General features: G+C 42.1%; 1 protein-coding gene across 1 annotated transcript; it reads right to left on the bottom strand.

The window, feature by feature from the left end:
- Window positions 1-1,763: 1,763 nt before the first annotated feature.
- LOC132559197 (uncharacterized) lies at window positions 1,764-5,654 on the bottom strand. The gene has a single exon (XM_060223814.1). It carries the CDS (start codon window positions 5,652-5,654, stop codon window positions 1,764-1,766), a length of 3,891 nt encoding a protein of 1,296 aa, XP_060079797.1.
- Between the last annotated feature and the right edge of the window lie 10,546 nt (window positions 5,655-16,200).

Below are 16,200 nucleotides of genomic sequence, written 5' to 3'. Positions count from 1 at the left end.
ATGTCACCCTGTACAGGTACACTGCCTCACATTAACAAGCCTAGTAGAATGTCACTTTGTACTGGTACACTACCTCAAATGAACAAGCCTTTTAGAATGTCACCTGTACAGGTACACTGCCTCATATTAACAAGCCTAGTAGAATGTCCCTCTGTACAGGTACACTACCTCATATTAACAAACCTAGTAGAATGTCCCTCGGGCTGGTACATTAACAGGCCTAGTAGAATGGCACTCTGTCCTGGTATACTATCTCACATTAACAAACCTAGTAGAATGTCACTCTCTACTGGTACACTACCTCACATTAACAGGCCTATTAGAATGTCACTCTGTACAGGTACACTAACTCACATTAACAGGCCTAGTAGAATGTCACTCTGTACTGGTACACTACCTCATATTAACATGCCAACTAGATTGTCACCCTGTACTTGTACACTACCTCAAATTTACAGGCCTAGTAGAATTTCGCTCTTTACTGATACACTACGTCCCATAAACAGGCCTAGTAGAATGTCACCCTTCACTGGTACAAAACCTCATATTAACAAGCCTACTAGATTGTCACCCTGTACTGGTACACTACCTCATAATAAACAGCCGAGTAGAATGTCCCTCTGTACAGGTACACTACCTCATATTAACAGGCTGTGATGTCGAGTGAGTCCAAAGAAATACAAACTAAACGCCTTTAATGAGTTCCTTTATTACATATACAAAGTTCCCAGTTCCTATAGCCATAGTTCACAATCATCACAAACACAGTGTAGGGGTTCTTGGTTGCACCTAGCTTGCGCCCCAACCTGCGGTAAAAAACTGAAAAATACAGAAATTAACCTGTCCTTAGTACATATTTCAACAAAATTAATCAAACTTCAAACGTTTAAACCGTATTAAAGTTACCTCATGGGTCACCTAAGCCTTGCTAAATCCGCAAGTCTGTTTCCTTTGGACTTTCACGTAAACATATCCCACGATGCATTTTTCCACGACGTACAAAGAATGAACTCTGAACCCTGACCTGACTACCAGAGCAGACGGACAATATAAAACTAGCGTTTCACTACATTCCTCGCCTGATTGCTAAATCACTACTACATTTAAACCCTGTAAACATTCATATTATTTATAACCCGATGAAAATATATAATATCAAAACTTATCTGAATAACAATAAACTAAAGTTTCTAAGCAATAAAATTCACTTGTCGCTGTCAATGTTCAACACAATAATTCACTCTGCCATCAATAGTACTAACTGAGTAATAAGACGGATATACGAAACCGATCGTCCATTACGAATTGTCTTAACTCTGACTTTACGAACAAGACCATCGTGACTAGGGAAAACACATTCAACAATTCCCATTGGCCAGTCATTACGATGAGAGTCATGATCCTTCAGCAAAACAATGTCACCTTGTTTCAAGTTTGAACGTTCGTGATTCCACTTTTGTCGCGTTTGTAGCGATTGTAGATAGTCTCTTCTCCACGCGTTCCAAAATTTCTGGGCCAATACCTGAACACATCGCCATTGAGATCGAAACATGTCTTTCACTGAGAAGTCTACCAAGGTTATATCTACATTTGGAACGTCAGTCTTTTGCGTAATGAGAGTACTTGGCGACAATACCACTGGGTTTTCAGGGTCGTCAGATACGGGTACCAGTGGTCGCTGGTTCACGATAGCACACCTTTCGGCTAGAAAAGTCGTAAGCATTTCATGCGTGAGGTGTTTAGTGTCAGTATTACGCAACATGTTATCCAGAATCCTCTGTACAGGTACCAATAAGCCGTTCCCAAGATCCGCCCATATGGGAGGCATATGGAGGATTAAAAGTCCATGTGATGCTTTCCTCTGAAAGAAAGTCTTTCACGGCTTTGTCCTCGACGTCAATAACATTCAAGTTAAGTTCCTTAACGGCTCCTACGAAGTTAGATCCTTTGTCCGACCTAATGTGCTTTACCGGTCCTCTGATCGCGATGAATCTCCGCAGTGCGTTAATGAAGGAAGATGTGCTCATCTCCTCTACGACCTCAATATGTATCCCTCTCGATACCATGCAACAGAATATTATAGCCCAACGTTTTGCGTTAGCTTGTCCTCCCCTAGTTTTTCTCGCGCGCACATTCCATGGTCCAAACGTATCCAATCCAATGTAAGTGAAAGGCGGACATGGTGTCAAACGATCCTGCGGTAAAGTACACATTTTTTGTTCCACAAACTTTCCTCCCACTAGCCAATAACCAGAAGAACGTATTTTACCCTCCGTAATATGTCGGCCTTGGTGTTCCGATTTCTCGTGATAATGTCTCACGATTAGAGTAGCCACGTGATGTTTTGCTGGGACAAAGATCGGATCCTTTCCAGGTAAGTCAATGTCACTATTCTGAATCCTACCACCAATCCTCAGGAGCCCCTCGTCGTCTAGAAACGGCGACAATTTCAACAAAGAATTGTTCCTGTTTAACGGCAGTCCTTTCTGCAAACAGTCGATTTCCATCGAATAAAACTCTTGTTGAACAACCTTCAGTATGAGGTTCTTTGAATCGTTAGCAAAACGCAACACGTCTGGATTGTCTGTTCCGTTGTGATGACGATGCGCGACTTGTTTCAGTAAGGTTATTGCACTAACCAACCTAGTCCATGACGAAAATCTCGCGAAACGGTCAGAATCGAGAGCGAAGTCCTTCCGAACGCGAGTTTTCATGTCATTTGTTTCGTTGACGAACGTTATTTCACCGTCGTCGTTACCGATCAACGGAAATACTTGGTCTCTATACGAACTTTGCAAATCACTCATGACGTCAACGGGTCCGTTCAACCACACTGATTTTCCAACGTCTTTCGCACGCATTGGCCTAGTCGCACTATCGGCAGGGTTACATTCACTAGAAACGAAACTCCACTGCTGTTTGGAAGATAACTTCAGAATCTTGTCAATCCGATTAGCAACATAAACGAAGAAACGGCGCGTGTCGTTAAATATATACCCTAGTACTACCTGACTGTCGGTATAGTAGTAGGTGGCGTCAAACACAACATCGACGTGTTCGGATATAAATAAACCGAGTTCAGTAGCAAGAACAGCCGCCCATAGTTCTATTCTTGGAATGGTATGTCCGTGGGAAGGCGCTACTTTCGATTTGCCAAGAACGTATCCAACAGAAGCATTTTCCTGTACGTCATAAATTTTCATGTATGCTACTGCGCCTATGGCATCCTTTGACGCGTCTGAGAATACGTGTAGTTCACGACGAATTGCCTTTTCCAATGACGAATTGGAGTAACATCTCGAAATTTCTAACTGTTCCAGATCTTTAAGCGAAGAGCTCCATTTTTTCCAATCAGAGTTCAAGTCCGGAGGTAAAGGGTCATCCCAGTCAAGATCCTTTGACGATAACACATTTCGCATTAATAGTCTGCCTCCGAGAATAACTGGTGCCACAAAGCCGAGGGGGTCGACTACACTATGTATTGTAGAAAGTACGCCTCGTTTGGTGAACGGTTTCACCTCATCAGAAACACTAAACGTGAACGTATCACAACCGACTTTCCAACGTAGTCCGAGACTCCTATGAACGATATCATCGAAGTCCATATCGCAAATTTCGCTGGTATCCTCTTTTAGAAACTGCTTTAAAACATCAACACTGTTCGACGAGAACTCGTGCAAGTGAATGTTTCCGTTTTGCCGTAATCGAGCTTGAGTGTCTCTCAACAACTGCACTGCGTGACCTTCGTCAGATACAGAGGTCAACCCATCGTCAACGTAGAAGCTCTCTTTGACGAAACAACACACCTCGTCGCACGCGGAAGAATCGATATGGTCGCAAGCAGATTTCCTTAATCCAAGTGTGGCAATACACGGAGAAGACGAGTTGCCAAACATATGCACGCACATACGAAATTCCCTTAGCGGTTGTGTGGGGTCATTATCTTGAAACCATAAGAAACGTAGAAAGTTTCTGTCACGCTTGTGCACATAGAAGTTGAAGAACATCTGTTCAACATCGGCCATAATCGCAATTCGTTCCTTCCTGAATTTCATTAACACACCAACCAAACTGTTTATGAGATCCGGACCTGTCATGAGAATGTCGTAAAGCGAATGTCCATTAAACTTCGCCGCCGAATCGAACACGACTCGGATTTTGTTGGGTTTTTGGGGATGATAAACCCCGAATATCGGTAGATACCATGCTTCCTCGCCGTCTTGTAACTCGGGAGCTATCTCTGCATGCTCCTTGTCAAAAATGTTTTGCATAAACGCACAAAACTCTTCGCGCTTAGTAGGATTTTTCAGTAACGACTTTCGTAGATTTTCTGCGCGATGCCTTGCCTGATCCATATTGTTTGACAAAGTAGGTCGTTCCTTTTTTAGCGGTAACGGTGCACTCCAATTACCGTACTCGTCCTTAATAAATTCCCCTTCCATGACACGCATGAATTCCTTATCCTGTTGCGAGTAACCAGGAATATCATCGAATTTTGTTCTTTGAAATATGTCCATTCCAATTGGCAACTTATCGGATTTTTCAAACTGAGCCATGAAGTAATTCGGACACGGATCCATGAGAGTAGGTCTGCCATCCGGTAAAACGACCGTTTTGCTCACAGTTATGACCGTAGGTTTGTGAACGAGACCTAGGCACGATTCTCCTACAACTACCCAACCGAATTTTAATTTCTGTGCATATGGTTCACGTTCATGTCCAGTTCGCTGTTCCAACACATGATGCGCCGAAATGAGATCTCTGCCAACGAGAAGCAATATGGGCGTATCGTTTTCATACTCTGGGATAAGATGAGCAATGTCCTGCATGTGACTATAGTGTCGTGCAACTTCCGGTGTAGGTATTTCCTGTTTCACATTCGGAATATGATTGCATTCTGTAATCAACGGTAATTTTAATGAGTATTCCTTGTCCAATGATTCCATTACGTATCCGCTGCCTTGCCTCCCGGTTACCTGAATTTCACCGGCACATGATGAAAGTACGTATCCGGTTTCCGTAGAATGATCTCCAAAATAATCGAAGAACTCACTTTTGGCCAATGTCCGATTGCTCTGCTCATCTATAATGGCATAAGCACGCAACACATTATTAAGTTGTCCGTCCTTGTGGATATTTACTAACACCGTTTTTGCACACGATTTCCCCACGAAGGGACCAGTTTCACCGCACAACTGTGTACACTTGGAATTTATCTTACGATTGTCTCCCCTGATACTTGTCCTTTCCTCGCCGTGAGACTGACGGGGCTGATATTTGTCATCATGAAACATGGTGAAATGCGATGAACCTTTACACACAGTACAGATTACTTTTTCTGTACAGTCCTTGGCCAAATGTTTGTCCTTACAACACTTAAAGCACACGCCGTGTTTTAAGAGAATTTCCCTCTTTTCGTCCTTGGATTTCGATAGAAACAGGTGGCAACCTGATAACAAATGCTTCACTTCTCTCGCACTGTCATGAAGTGGGCACAAAAATTCTGTAGGCACATTATTAACTTCCGTTTTCTTTGAAAAGACATATGCATTCCTACTTCCAGTAGACGCAGTACGACGTTGTTCTTTGCTGACGCTAAGTACCGCAGTACCATCGGTGTAATTGAAACTCGGGTTGTTCATTCGCGAGCTCATTTCCTGTATGAACCTCTCGAAAACACTGAATTTCGGATATGTAACATTGTGCTCGGTTTAATATCTGCACGCATAGTCAGTCCATTTGTTCTGTATGAACACGGGTAACTTGCAAACAAGTGAGTTTATACCGCTGGACGAATCGTAGTACGTCATTATCGAGCTGAACGCCGTGTTTTCCTTTACTGCCTGAATTTCCGCCAATATGTTCGAAAGATCAAATAATTTCTGATCATCTCGGTTCGTTAATTTCGGGAATTTGTTTAGCCTTTCCCTCAAAGATAACTCAATTTGCTCGGGCGCGCCGTACTTCTCACTGAGCCTAGTCCAGATTTTACACAAGGCTTGGGGTGGGTCGTGTATGTTTGCAGCACGTAGACTTACAGCCTGTTTTCGAGATTCTGGTCCCAACCATTTCGATAATAAGTCTAATTGTTCTTGAGGGCTTACATCAAGTTCCTTTACAACATTTAGGAATGACATTTTCCAGACACGATACTCCTCGGGTTTATCAGTAAACTGAGTGAGTCTACCCATAAGCGAGTCTTTCTTTAGCATAAATTTGGTCAAATCATTCAGTCCAGTTACACACTGACCTGGGGTGAATTCTCGAGCCTCAACGTTTAACGGCACTTTATGTGAATAGGGGTCGGATGTTTCATAACCGGTGTTCAAATTTTCGGCTTGACTTTGCACAAATTCAACTGTCCTAGACTTCCTGTGTAACTCCTCATCATCCGACGGTTCTTGTGAACAATGTCTGACAGGGCTACCAGTGTCAATAACGTCATCCATAGCCTTAAGCTCGGCTGCTGCCTCGTCCAGTTCTCTTTGTGATTTTAACAGCTGAAGGGATTTTTGCAATTCGGTCTCTTTCTCAGCAAATTTTAGCCTCACTTTGGCCGCTTCCAATTTCGCTCGTTGTTTCATATATACTGAACTGACCCTGGAGATGTTAGTTATGCTAGAACGCACCGAGGTTTTACTTGTTTTCGACTTTATTGACATAATATCCGAAACGCCGTTTTTATATTCACTTACACTATGCCGAGGTTTTTCCTCGACTACAAACCCCTGTGAAATGTTATCGACCACAGATACAGTTTGAACTGGGTTTATTTTGTCAATAAATGATTGAATTTGGTCCAAAACCGTGTCACACTGGGATTTTAATGTTTCCACAGCTGTCATATGAGATAATAATTCTTCCTGGCCTTGTTCCGTTCTACTTTCTTCCAAATATTTACTGAATTTGGTTGAAACTTGTTCATAGGATTCATATGATTGGGTAATGTCTGATGCCAAGGATTTTAATTCATCCAAGTTCATATTTTCATACTCAATATCAGTTATGAGACAATCTAAATTTCTGTATAAATTTAACAGTCTATGTTTATACTTGCCGACTGTGGCCTCAAATGCCTGACGTGCCTTTTCCGTCATTTTGATGGTTCTTTTTCCCGGGTTTTCAGCCATGAGTTTTTTACTGTGATGTCGAGTGAGTCCAAAGAAATACAAACTAAACGCCTTTAATGAGTTCCTTTATTACATATACAAAGTTCCCAGTTCCTATAGCCATAGTTCACAATCATCACAAACACAGTGTAGGGGTTCTTGGTTGCACCTAGCTCGCGCCCCAACCTGCGGTAAAAAACTGAAAAATACTGAAATTAACCTGTCCTTAGGACATGTTTCAACAAAATTAATCAAACTTCAAACGTTTAAACCGTATTAAAGTTACCTCATGGGTCACCTAAGCCTTGCTAAATCCGCAAGTCTGTTTCCTTTGGACTTTCACGTAAACATATCCCATGATGCATTTTTCCACGATGAATTCTGAACCCTGACCTGACTACCAGAGCAGACGAACAATATAAAACCAGCGTTTCACTACAAACAGGCATAGTAGAATGTCCCTCCGACTGGTACATTAACTCACATTAACAGGCCTAGTAGAATGTCACTCTGTCCTGGTACACTACCTCACATTAACAAACCTAGTAGAATGTCACCCTGTAGGGCCTACAGGTACACTACCTCACATTAAAAAGCCTAGTAGAATGTCACTCTGTCCTGGTATACTATCTCACATTAACAAACCTAGTAGAATGTCACCTTCTACTGGTACACTAACTCACATCAACAAGCCTAATAGAATGTCCCTCTGTACAGGTACACTACCTCATATTAGCAGGCATAGTAGAATGTCACTCCGACTGGTACTCTAACTCACATTAACAGGCCTAGTAGAATGTCACCCTGTACTGATACACTACCTCACATTAACAGGCCTAGTAGAATATCACTCTGTACAGGAACACTACCTCACATTAACAGGCCTAGTAGAATGTCACTCCGACTGGTACACTACCTCACATTAACAGGCCTTGTAGAATGTCCCTCCGACTAGTACACTAACTCACGTTAACAGGCCTAGTAGAATTCTCTCCGACTGGTACACTAACTCACATTAACAGGCCTAGTAGAATGTCCCATTGTACTGGTACATTTCTTTATATTAACATGCCTCGTAGTTAAAGATGACCAGTATGAATATAAATAGTCACCACTTCCGAGTTGTTAATTAGTAACTGAGAAGAACACATTATTTAATGGAAGATAAGTTAGTTTTGTCTCTGTTTCGACCCATTGTTATTTCTAGGTGCATGCCTACGTTCATAACGTATAGCCGGCAGTTTTCAATGTGGAAATTTTCGCGATTTCATTTTAAGACGATCAAATTTCAATGAATTAAAAATTTGTGATCTGGATTTAAAATGACGTTAAATACACACATTTCTTATTATTTCATTGAATAATATTCGCGATCACTTAACTGTATTGCGAAATAGCGAAAACAACATATCCTCGGAAATAACAGGTTACAAGGTAACATCTTTATATAAAAACAAAATAAAAAACGACTCTGTCTCTATAAAACTTATAGTACTTTATTTCTTTTCATCATTGATTTATTGATTCATGGGGGAGCGTCAAATGTTTTGATGTCACTGATCGGATGGATTAAACTGGGAAACGTAGCAAATCCTGATGAATTAAGTCGTACTAAGAGTTACTATGACGTCATCATGACGTAAGCATTTGTTGCTTTTTATTTTTATGACTATTGAAGAATCTTATTTAAAAACACAACGAAATATGAACTACATACTAAAGTAATTTTGGAATTTGACCAAGTAATCTTTGCCGACACCGAAAACGTCCACCGGTAATGTGAGTATACATATCCACTGTATTTGTTTTCCTTGCTGGTGAATAAAATGATGTGTAAATTGTTCCAGAATTATATTTTTTTAAAATACGATGATATATTCTGTTTTTGATACAGACTCCATCTCATATCTCCGTCTCTTTCAAGTGAACAGAAGCCCCGTAATCAGTCGGGAAACGGGCAGTCTGAGGCTCGACGTGGAAACGCTAGATTGGTGACAACGATATATAATTAAATGAGCTAGCATTTCCTGTTGTGTATATAACAAATCAGGGCAATTACTCATGGTGATACTACGTATGATGGGATCAATTGTCTATTCTCGCAGTCGTTAGCGACACTGTGGTCTCTAGGCTTGGTCGGACCATCCTGTCGATTGTGTATTAAGGCACGCGTTGACACGACCACGTGACTGGTTAGGATTCTCAATTTCCTCAATTCCTCCAGATTGATATCATTGCTGGCGAAAAATGTAGTTTCCATGTAGAAACAACGAAATTTGAACGAAAATAAATGAATCCACAGTATGTGGTTTTGTTATAGGCAGTCATACTATCTCCTCATTTCCTGTAAAACACAGTTTTACTGTCTGACACTATTGAATGTTTAAGCGTAATGTAGTATTGCTCATCATTTATTTTAAAAAGAGGTATATAAATTACCGGAGTTTAGCTACGCTGAAATACGTCATGTCCCCTCTAATACAATCTGGAAAGTCTGTACTGATCCGAAGTCCTTGTCCACGTTCCCGTGTGACATTGGTGGAAATTGATACATAAATCATCCATTTCCTGCCCTTAACGCTCCTGTGCCGCTCTCGATACACTTTGCCGATCCTGGAATGGTCTTCGGCTCTCTCTAAAGCCAAGTGAATATTTCCTGTGGATGGCATGTCTCGTCTGCAGTGGTTTTCATCATAGGCCACAGACAGAGTAATGTTGTATACCCCTGGCTCATCAAACATCAACGTGGGTAACGGTTCCCTGTAGGACACGCCCACAAACGCCTTCGGATTAAGTCGTATGTACTTCATCACAGGCTCGAAGTAAGTAACATCGGAGGGCTGTTGAGTACTTACCACCTATGAAGTTAGATATGATATAGTGTTAACTTGTTTTTTTAATCCGGACAAAGTTATAGAACATCCATTGTTATTATCCTTTACCCATTGTTGTTATCCTGTACCCATTGTTGTTATCCTTTACCCATTGTTGTTATCCTGTACCCATTGTTGTTATCCTGTACCCATTGTTGTTATCCTTTACCCATTGTTGTTATCCTTTACCCATTGTTGTTATCCTGTACCCATTGTTGTTATCCTGTACCCATTGTTGTTATCCTTTACCCATTGTTGTTATCATTTACCCATTGTTGTTATCCTTTATCCATTGTTGTTATCCTGTACCCATTGTTGTTATCCTTTACCCATTGTTGTTATCCTGTACCCATTGTTGTTATCCTTTACCCATTGTTGTTATCCTGTACCCATTGTTGTTATCCTGTACCCATTGTTGTTATCCTGTACCCATTGTTGTTATCCTGTACCCATTGTTGTTATCCTGTACCCATTGTTGTTATCCTTTACCCATTGTTGTTATCCTTTACCCATTGTTGTTATCCTGTACCCATTGTTGTTATCATTTACCCATTGTTGTTATCCTGTACCCATTGTTGTTATCCTTTACCCATTGTTGTTATCCTGTACCCATTGTTGTTATCCTGTACCCATTGTTGTTATCCTTTACCCATTGTTGTTATCCTTTACCCATTGTTGTTATCCTGTACCCATTGTTGTTATCCTGTACCCATTGTTGTTATCCTTTATCCATTGTTGTTATCCTTTACCCATTGTTGTTATCCTTTACCCATTGTTGTTATCCTTTACCCATTGTTGTTATCCTTTACCCATTGTTATTATCCTTTACCCATTGTTGTTATCCTGTACCCATTGTTGTTATCCTGTACCCATTGTTGTTATCCTTTACCCATTGTTGTTATCCTGTACCCATTGTTGTTATCCTGTACCCATTGTTGTTATCCTGTACCCATTGTTGTTATCCTTTACCCATTGTTGTTATCCTGTACCCATTGTTGTTATCCTGTACCCATTGTTGTTATCATTTACCCATTGTTGTTATCCTGTACCCATTGTTGTTATCCTGTACCCATTGTTGTTATCCTGTACCCATTGTTGTTATCATTTACCCATTGTTGTTATCCTGATCCCATTGTTGTTATCCTGATCCCATTGTTATTATCCTGATCCCATTGTTGTTATCCTTTACCCATTGTTGTTATCCTGTACCCATTGTTGTTATCCTGATCCCATTGTTGTTATCCTGTACCCATTGTTGTTATCATTTACCCATTGTTGTTATCCTGTACCCATTGTTGTTATCATTTACCCATTGTTGTTATCCTGATCCCATTGTTGTTATCCTGTACCCATTGTTGTTATCATTTACCCATTGTTGTTATCCTGTACCCATTGTTGTTATCCTTTACCCATTGTTGTTATCCTTTACCCATTGTTGTTATCCTTTACCCATTGTTGTTATCATTTAATGGTCGAAGAACATTTGATTTTAAGGGATGTTTTGAAATATTACTACAAAAATATAGTTTTTAAATCTTTAAATCATCTTTAAATCGCCCATGTAACAATATCTTGGTTTAACAATTCAACTGTATGAAATGTAATAACTATATACCTGGTAAAAACCATTTGTGTCCTGGTTTCGTTCCTCGGACAATTTTCCATTCCTTTTTGCTGCGATTGACAAGTACACACCGATGGCTGCAAGGATAACTGCTAACACCAAAGTCACGATTAGGCAGACCTTTTCCAAGGCACCTTTTAATTTGTACTCCGTTACACCACTTGATGTCTCTCTATTTGTCCCGTTAGGTATACACTCCATATCAATCCTGTTGTCCATTTGTAACAAAACAATCACAAATATATTTAAATACCCTCTGTTACGAACCACGTTTAAATGATAAATGACACACCTTCGCCTACTAGTCCTAAATATACTCTTGTCTATTTTAACCCCAAAAAACCCAACAAATGATTTCATGCTATCTATGTTTAACTTGTTTCAATATACTTGTATTTACCTGGACGAAAATGAGTCTATTTCAATACGTACACGGGTGGGGTATGTTGTTCTAAAAATCATTTATAATTTGTTAGAACACCATGGTGGCGTTTTTGATCCCCACCTAGGACCAAATGTCTTCTCATGTAAAATTTGTTGTTCATGCTTGAAACTCTTATGTTTCAAGTTCGTCATTTATATATTAATAAACGGTCCAACTAGCTTGCCCTCACGACGGTCATGTATAATTGTATTTACCTGGACGAAAATGAGTCTATTTCAATACGTACAAATATAATTCACCTGGTCAACTATAAACATGCTGTTAGGAACTCAGGAAAAGGTAAAGGCAAGGAAATAAAAATGTTTGAATTAATATTTTATAGACATAAATATATGTATACCGTATGTATGAAGACATGAAGAGAACTAGTGGTTTATAAAACAGAAACAATAACTACATTTTATCACTATTCTTCATTATGTTGTTTCAACATAAACAAACCTTTATAAGTTTTTTTTTCATCTGTGAGTTTGAATGTCATTATACTGGGTTATCAAAGCATTGATTATAAAAATAAAATAAAATTGTTATCGATATAAAACCAATTCATTATTGTTCACTCTAGATGTGATTAAATGATTATTTATTTTGCATCAATCATTTCCTTTGTTTATTTTTCACTACTATTTGTATGAAGTTATAAGATATTTGACCTTTGAACTGTATACAACTATCCATTTGATATGGCTAATGCACAGGTAAGAGTACATTTTCTGGGAAATGGCAGAGGTGTCCACTATGTAGTCTAAGACGGATTCAACTATTCACTTAAGACTAGATGTAATGACAGATATTATTGGAAATGTGTAGATCGCCAGTGTCCAGCAACAGTGACCACACTGAACAACGTCCCTGTGACGTTCACAAACAATTACCATCCAGGAGATACCGTATGTGTGGCTGTTTTTTGTTTTCCTCAACAACGTCAGGAAGCTGTGTCGTGAGGAAACTGAATCAATTCCTTCTGCGTTTGATGAGGAGCTTGAGAATATGTATGACAGAGATTTTGATGATGATGTTGAGTCGATGACACAGAAAATCCAAACCTTCAACATTTGTAAAACCTTTATCTGAATCCAATCCGTCAGTCGAAACACGTACTTTAATATAGCTAAATGCATCAATGACGTCATCAAAACCAACCCGTCGTTCAAAATAAACAAAAACGATGAAAAGAAAAGACGACGAGGTCACGCACTCAATGATGATTATACGTCACTGGAGGGCCTTCGGTTGGAGATTGCTAAGGCCGCAAGAATGACAAGTTGACCACGGGACACCGACAGCAGGGGTGGGACAACAACAGCAGGGGTCATGTGATGACAAGGTGACCACGGGACACCGACAGCAGGGGTGGGACACCAGCAGGGGTCATATAATGACAAGGTGACCACGGGACACCGACAGCAGGGATGGAACACCAACAGGGGTCATGAAATGACAAGGTGACCACGGGACACCGACAGCAGGGATGGGACACCGACAGCAGGGGTGATGTGATGAAAAGATGACAACGGGACACCGACAGCAGGGGTCATGTGGTGACAAGTTGACCACAGGACACCAACGGCAGGGATGGGACACCGACAGCAGGGGTCATGTGATGACAAGTTGACCACAGGACACCAACAGCAGGGATGGGACACCGACAGCAGGGATGTCATGTGATGACAAGTGCCAGGGAACACCGACAGCAGGGATGGGACACCAACAACAGGGGTCATGTAATGACAAGGTGACCACGGGACACCGACAGCAGAGATGGCACATCAACGGCAGGGGTCATGTGATGACCAGGTGACCACGGGACACCGACAGCAGGGATGGGACACCAACAACAGGGGTCATGTGATCACAAGGTGACCACGGGACACCGACAGCAGGGATTGGACACCAGCAGGGGTCATGTAATGACAAGGTGACCACGGGACACCGACAGCAGGGATGGGACACCAACAACAGGGGTCATGTGATCACAAGGTGACCACGGGACACCGACAGCAGGGATTGGACACCAGCAGGGGTCATGTAATGACAAGGTGACCACGGGACACCGACAGCAGGGATTGGACACCAGCAGGGGTCATATAATGACAAGTTGACCACGGGACACCGACAGCAGGGATGGGACACCAACAGCAGGGGTCATGTGATGACAAGGTGACCACAGGACACCGACAGCAGGGATTGGACACCAGCAGGGGCCATGTAATGACAAGGTGACCACGGGACACCGACAGCAGGGGTCATGTAATGACAAGGTGACCACGGGACACCGACAGCAGGGATGGGACAACGACAGCAGGGGTCATGTGATGACTAGTGCCAGAGAACACCGACAGCAGGGATGGGACACCAACAACAGGGGTCATGTGATTACAAGATGACCACGGGACACCGACAGCAGGGATTGGACACCAGCAGTGGTCATGTAATGACAAGGTGACCACGGGACACCGACAGCAGGGATTGGACACCAGCAGGGGTCATATAATGACAAGGTGACCACGGGACACCGACAGCAGGGATGGGACACCAACAGCAGGGGTCATGTGATGACAAGGTGACCACAGGACACCGACAGCACGGATTGGACATCAGCAGGGGTCATGTAATGACAAGGTGACCACGGGACACCGACAGCAGGGGTCATGTAATGACAAGGTGACCACGGGACACCGACAGCAGGGATGGGACACCGACAGCAGGGGTGATGTGATGAAAAGATGACCACGGGACACCGACAGCAGGGGCCATGTGATGACAAGTTGACCACAGGACACCAACAGCAGGGATGGGACACCGACAGCAGGGGTCATGTGATGACAAGTGCCAGGGAACACCGACAGCAGGGATGGGACAACAACAACAGGGGTAATGTGATGACAAGGTGACCACGGGACACCGACAGCAGGGATGGGACATCGACAGCAGGGGTCATGTGATGACAAGTGCCAGAGAACACCGACAGCAGGGATGGGACACCAACAACAGGGGTCATGTAATGACAAGGTGACCACGGGACACCGACAGCAGGGATGGGACACCAACAACAGGGGTCATGTGATGACAAGGTGACCACGGGACACCGACAGCAGGGATTGGACACCGACAGCAGGGGTAATGTAATGACAAGGTGACCACGGGACACCGACAGCAGGAATGGGACACTGACAAGGTGACCACGGGACACCGACAGCAGGGATTGGACACCAGCAGGGGTCATGTAATGACAAGGTGACCACGGGACACCGACAGCAGGGATGGGACACCGACAGCAGGAATGGGACACCGACAGCAGGGGTCATGTGATGACAAGTTGACCACGGGACACCGACAGCAGAGATGGCCCATCAACAGCAGGGGTCATGTGATGACAAGGTGACCACGGGACACCGACAGCAGGGATGGGACACCAACAACAGGGGTCATGTGATGACAAGTTGACAACGGGACACCGACAGCAGGGATGGGACACCAACAACAGGGGTCATGTGATGACAAGTTGACCACGGAACACCGACAGCAGGAATGGAACACCATCATACTCCTTTACGCATCTCCCGTTGGCTAGGTAGTGGCTGTTGACATCTGAAGTTTTGAATCTTGTATCGTAAGAAATGATCGAAAAGAAATTTTAAAGTTATTTTTTTTTAAATACTTTTCCTGTGTGTTTCATGTTGTGTAACACAATGTAATATGTAGCCGATACATTTCAAAAATTGGTCCAGTAAGCAATTAATTACTTTACATTCAAGTCCCAATTAGAGTTTCAAAAAAATACCGGGGGTTAATATATATGTATGTATATATATATATTACATTGTACACGTAAATGTTTTTCTAGGGATATAAAGACATTTCGCACGTGCCGTTTCCAGACTACACACGATATAAAGATGTGACATCTAGGAATTTTTGTGCAAACAATGACATGTTGATAACCAACGGACCTACATTTACAGGTAAATAACCGAGGAAAGATTTGTATCGTACAACTTGCCTGGTGTATATACGTTTATTGTATAGGCTCAAAATATACTTATTTTTATCAACATAGTTAAGCCCTAAACTGTTTTTTATCTTATTCAGTGTTATTGTGGCAATATGAATGATCCCACACGCCTGATATTCCTAAGCTCTGTGGTT

Source organism: Ylistrum balloti, unplaced genomic scaffold, assembly GCF_031769215.1.
Source record: "Ylistrum balloti isolate Yb309-2 unplaced genomic scaffold, AGI_CSIRO_Ybal_v1 Utg370874, whole genome shotgun sequence".
NCBI lineage: Eukaryota > Metazoa > Mollusca > Bivalvia > Pectinida > Pectinidae > Ylistrum > Ylistrum balloti.
This window is presented reverse-complemented; position numbering and strand designations above follow the sequence as displayed.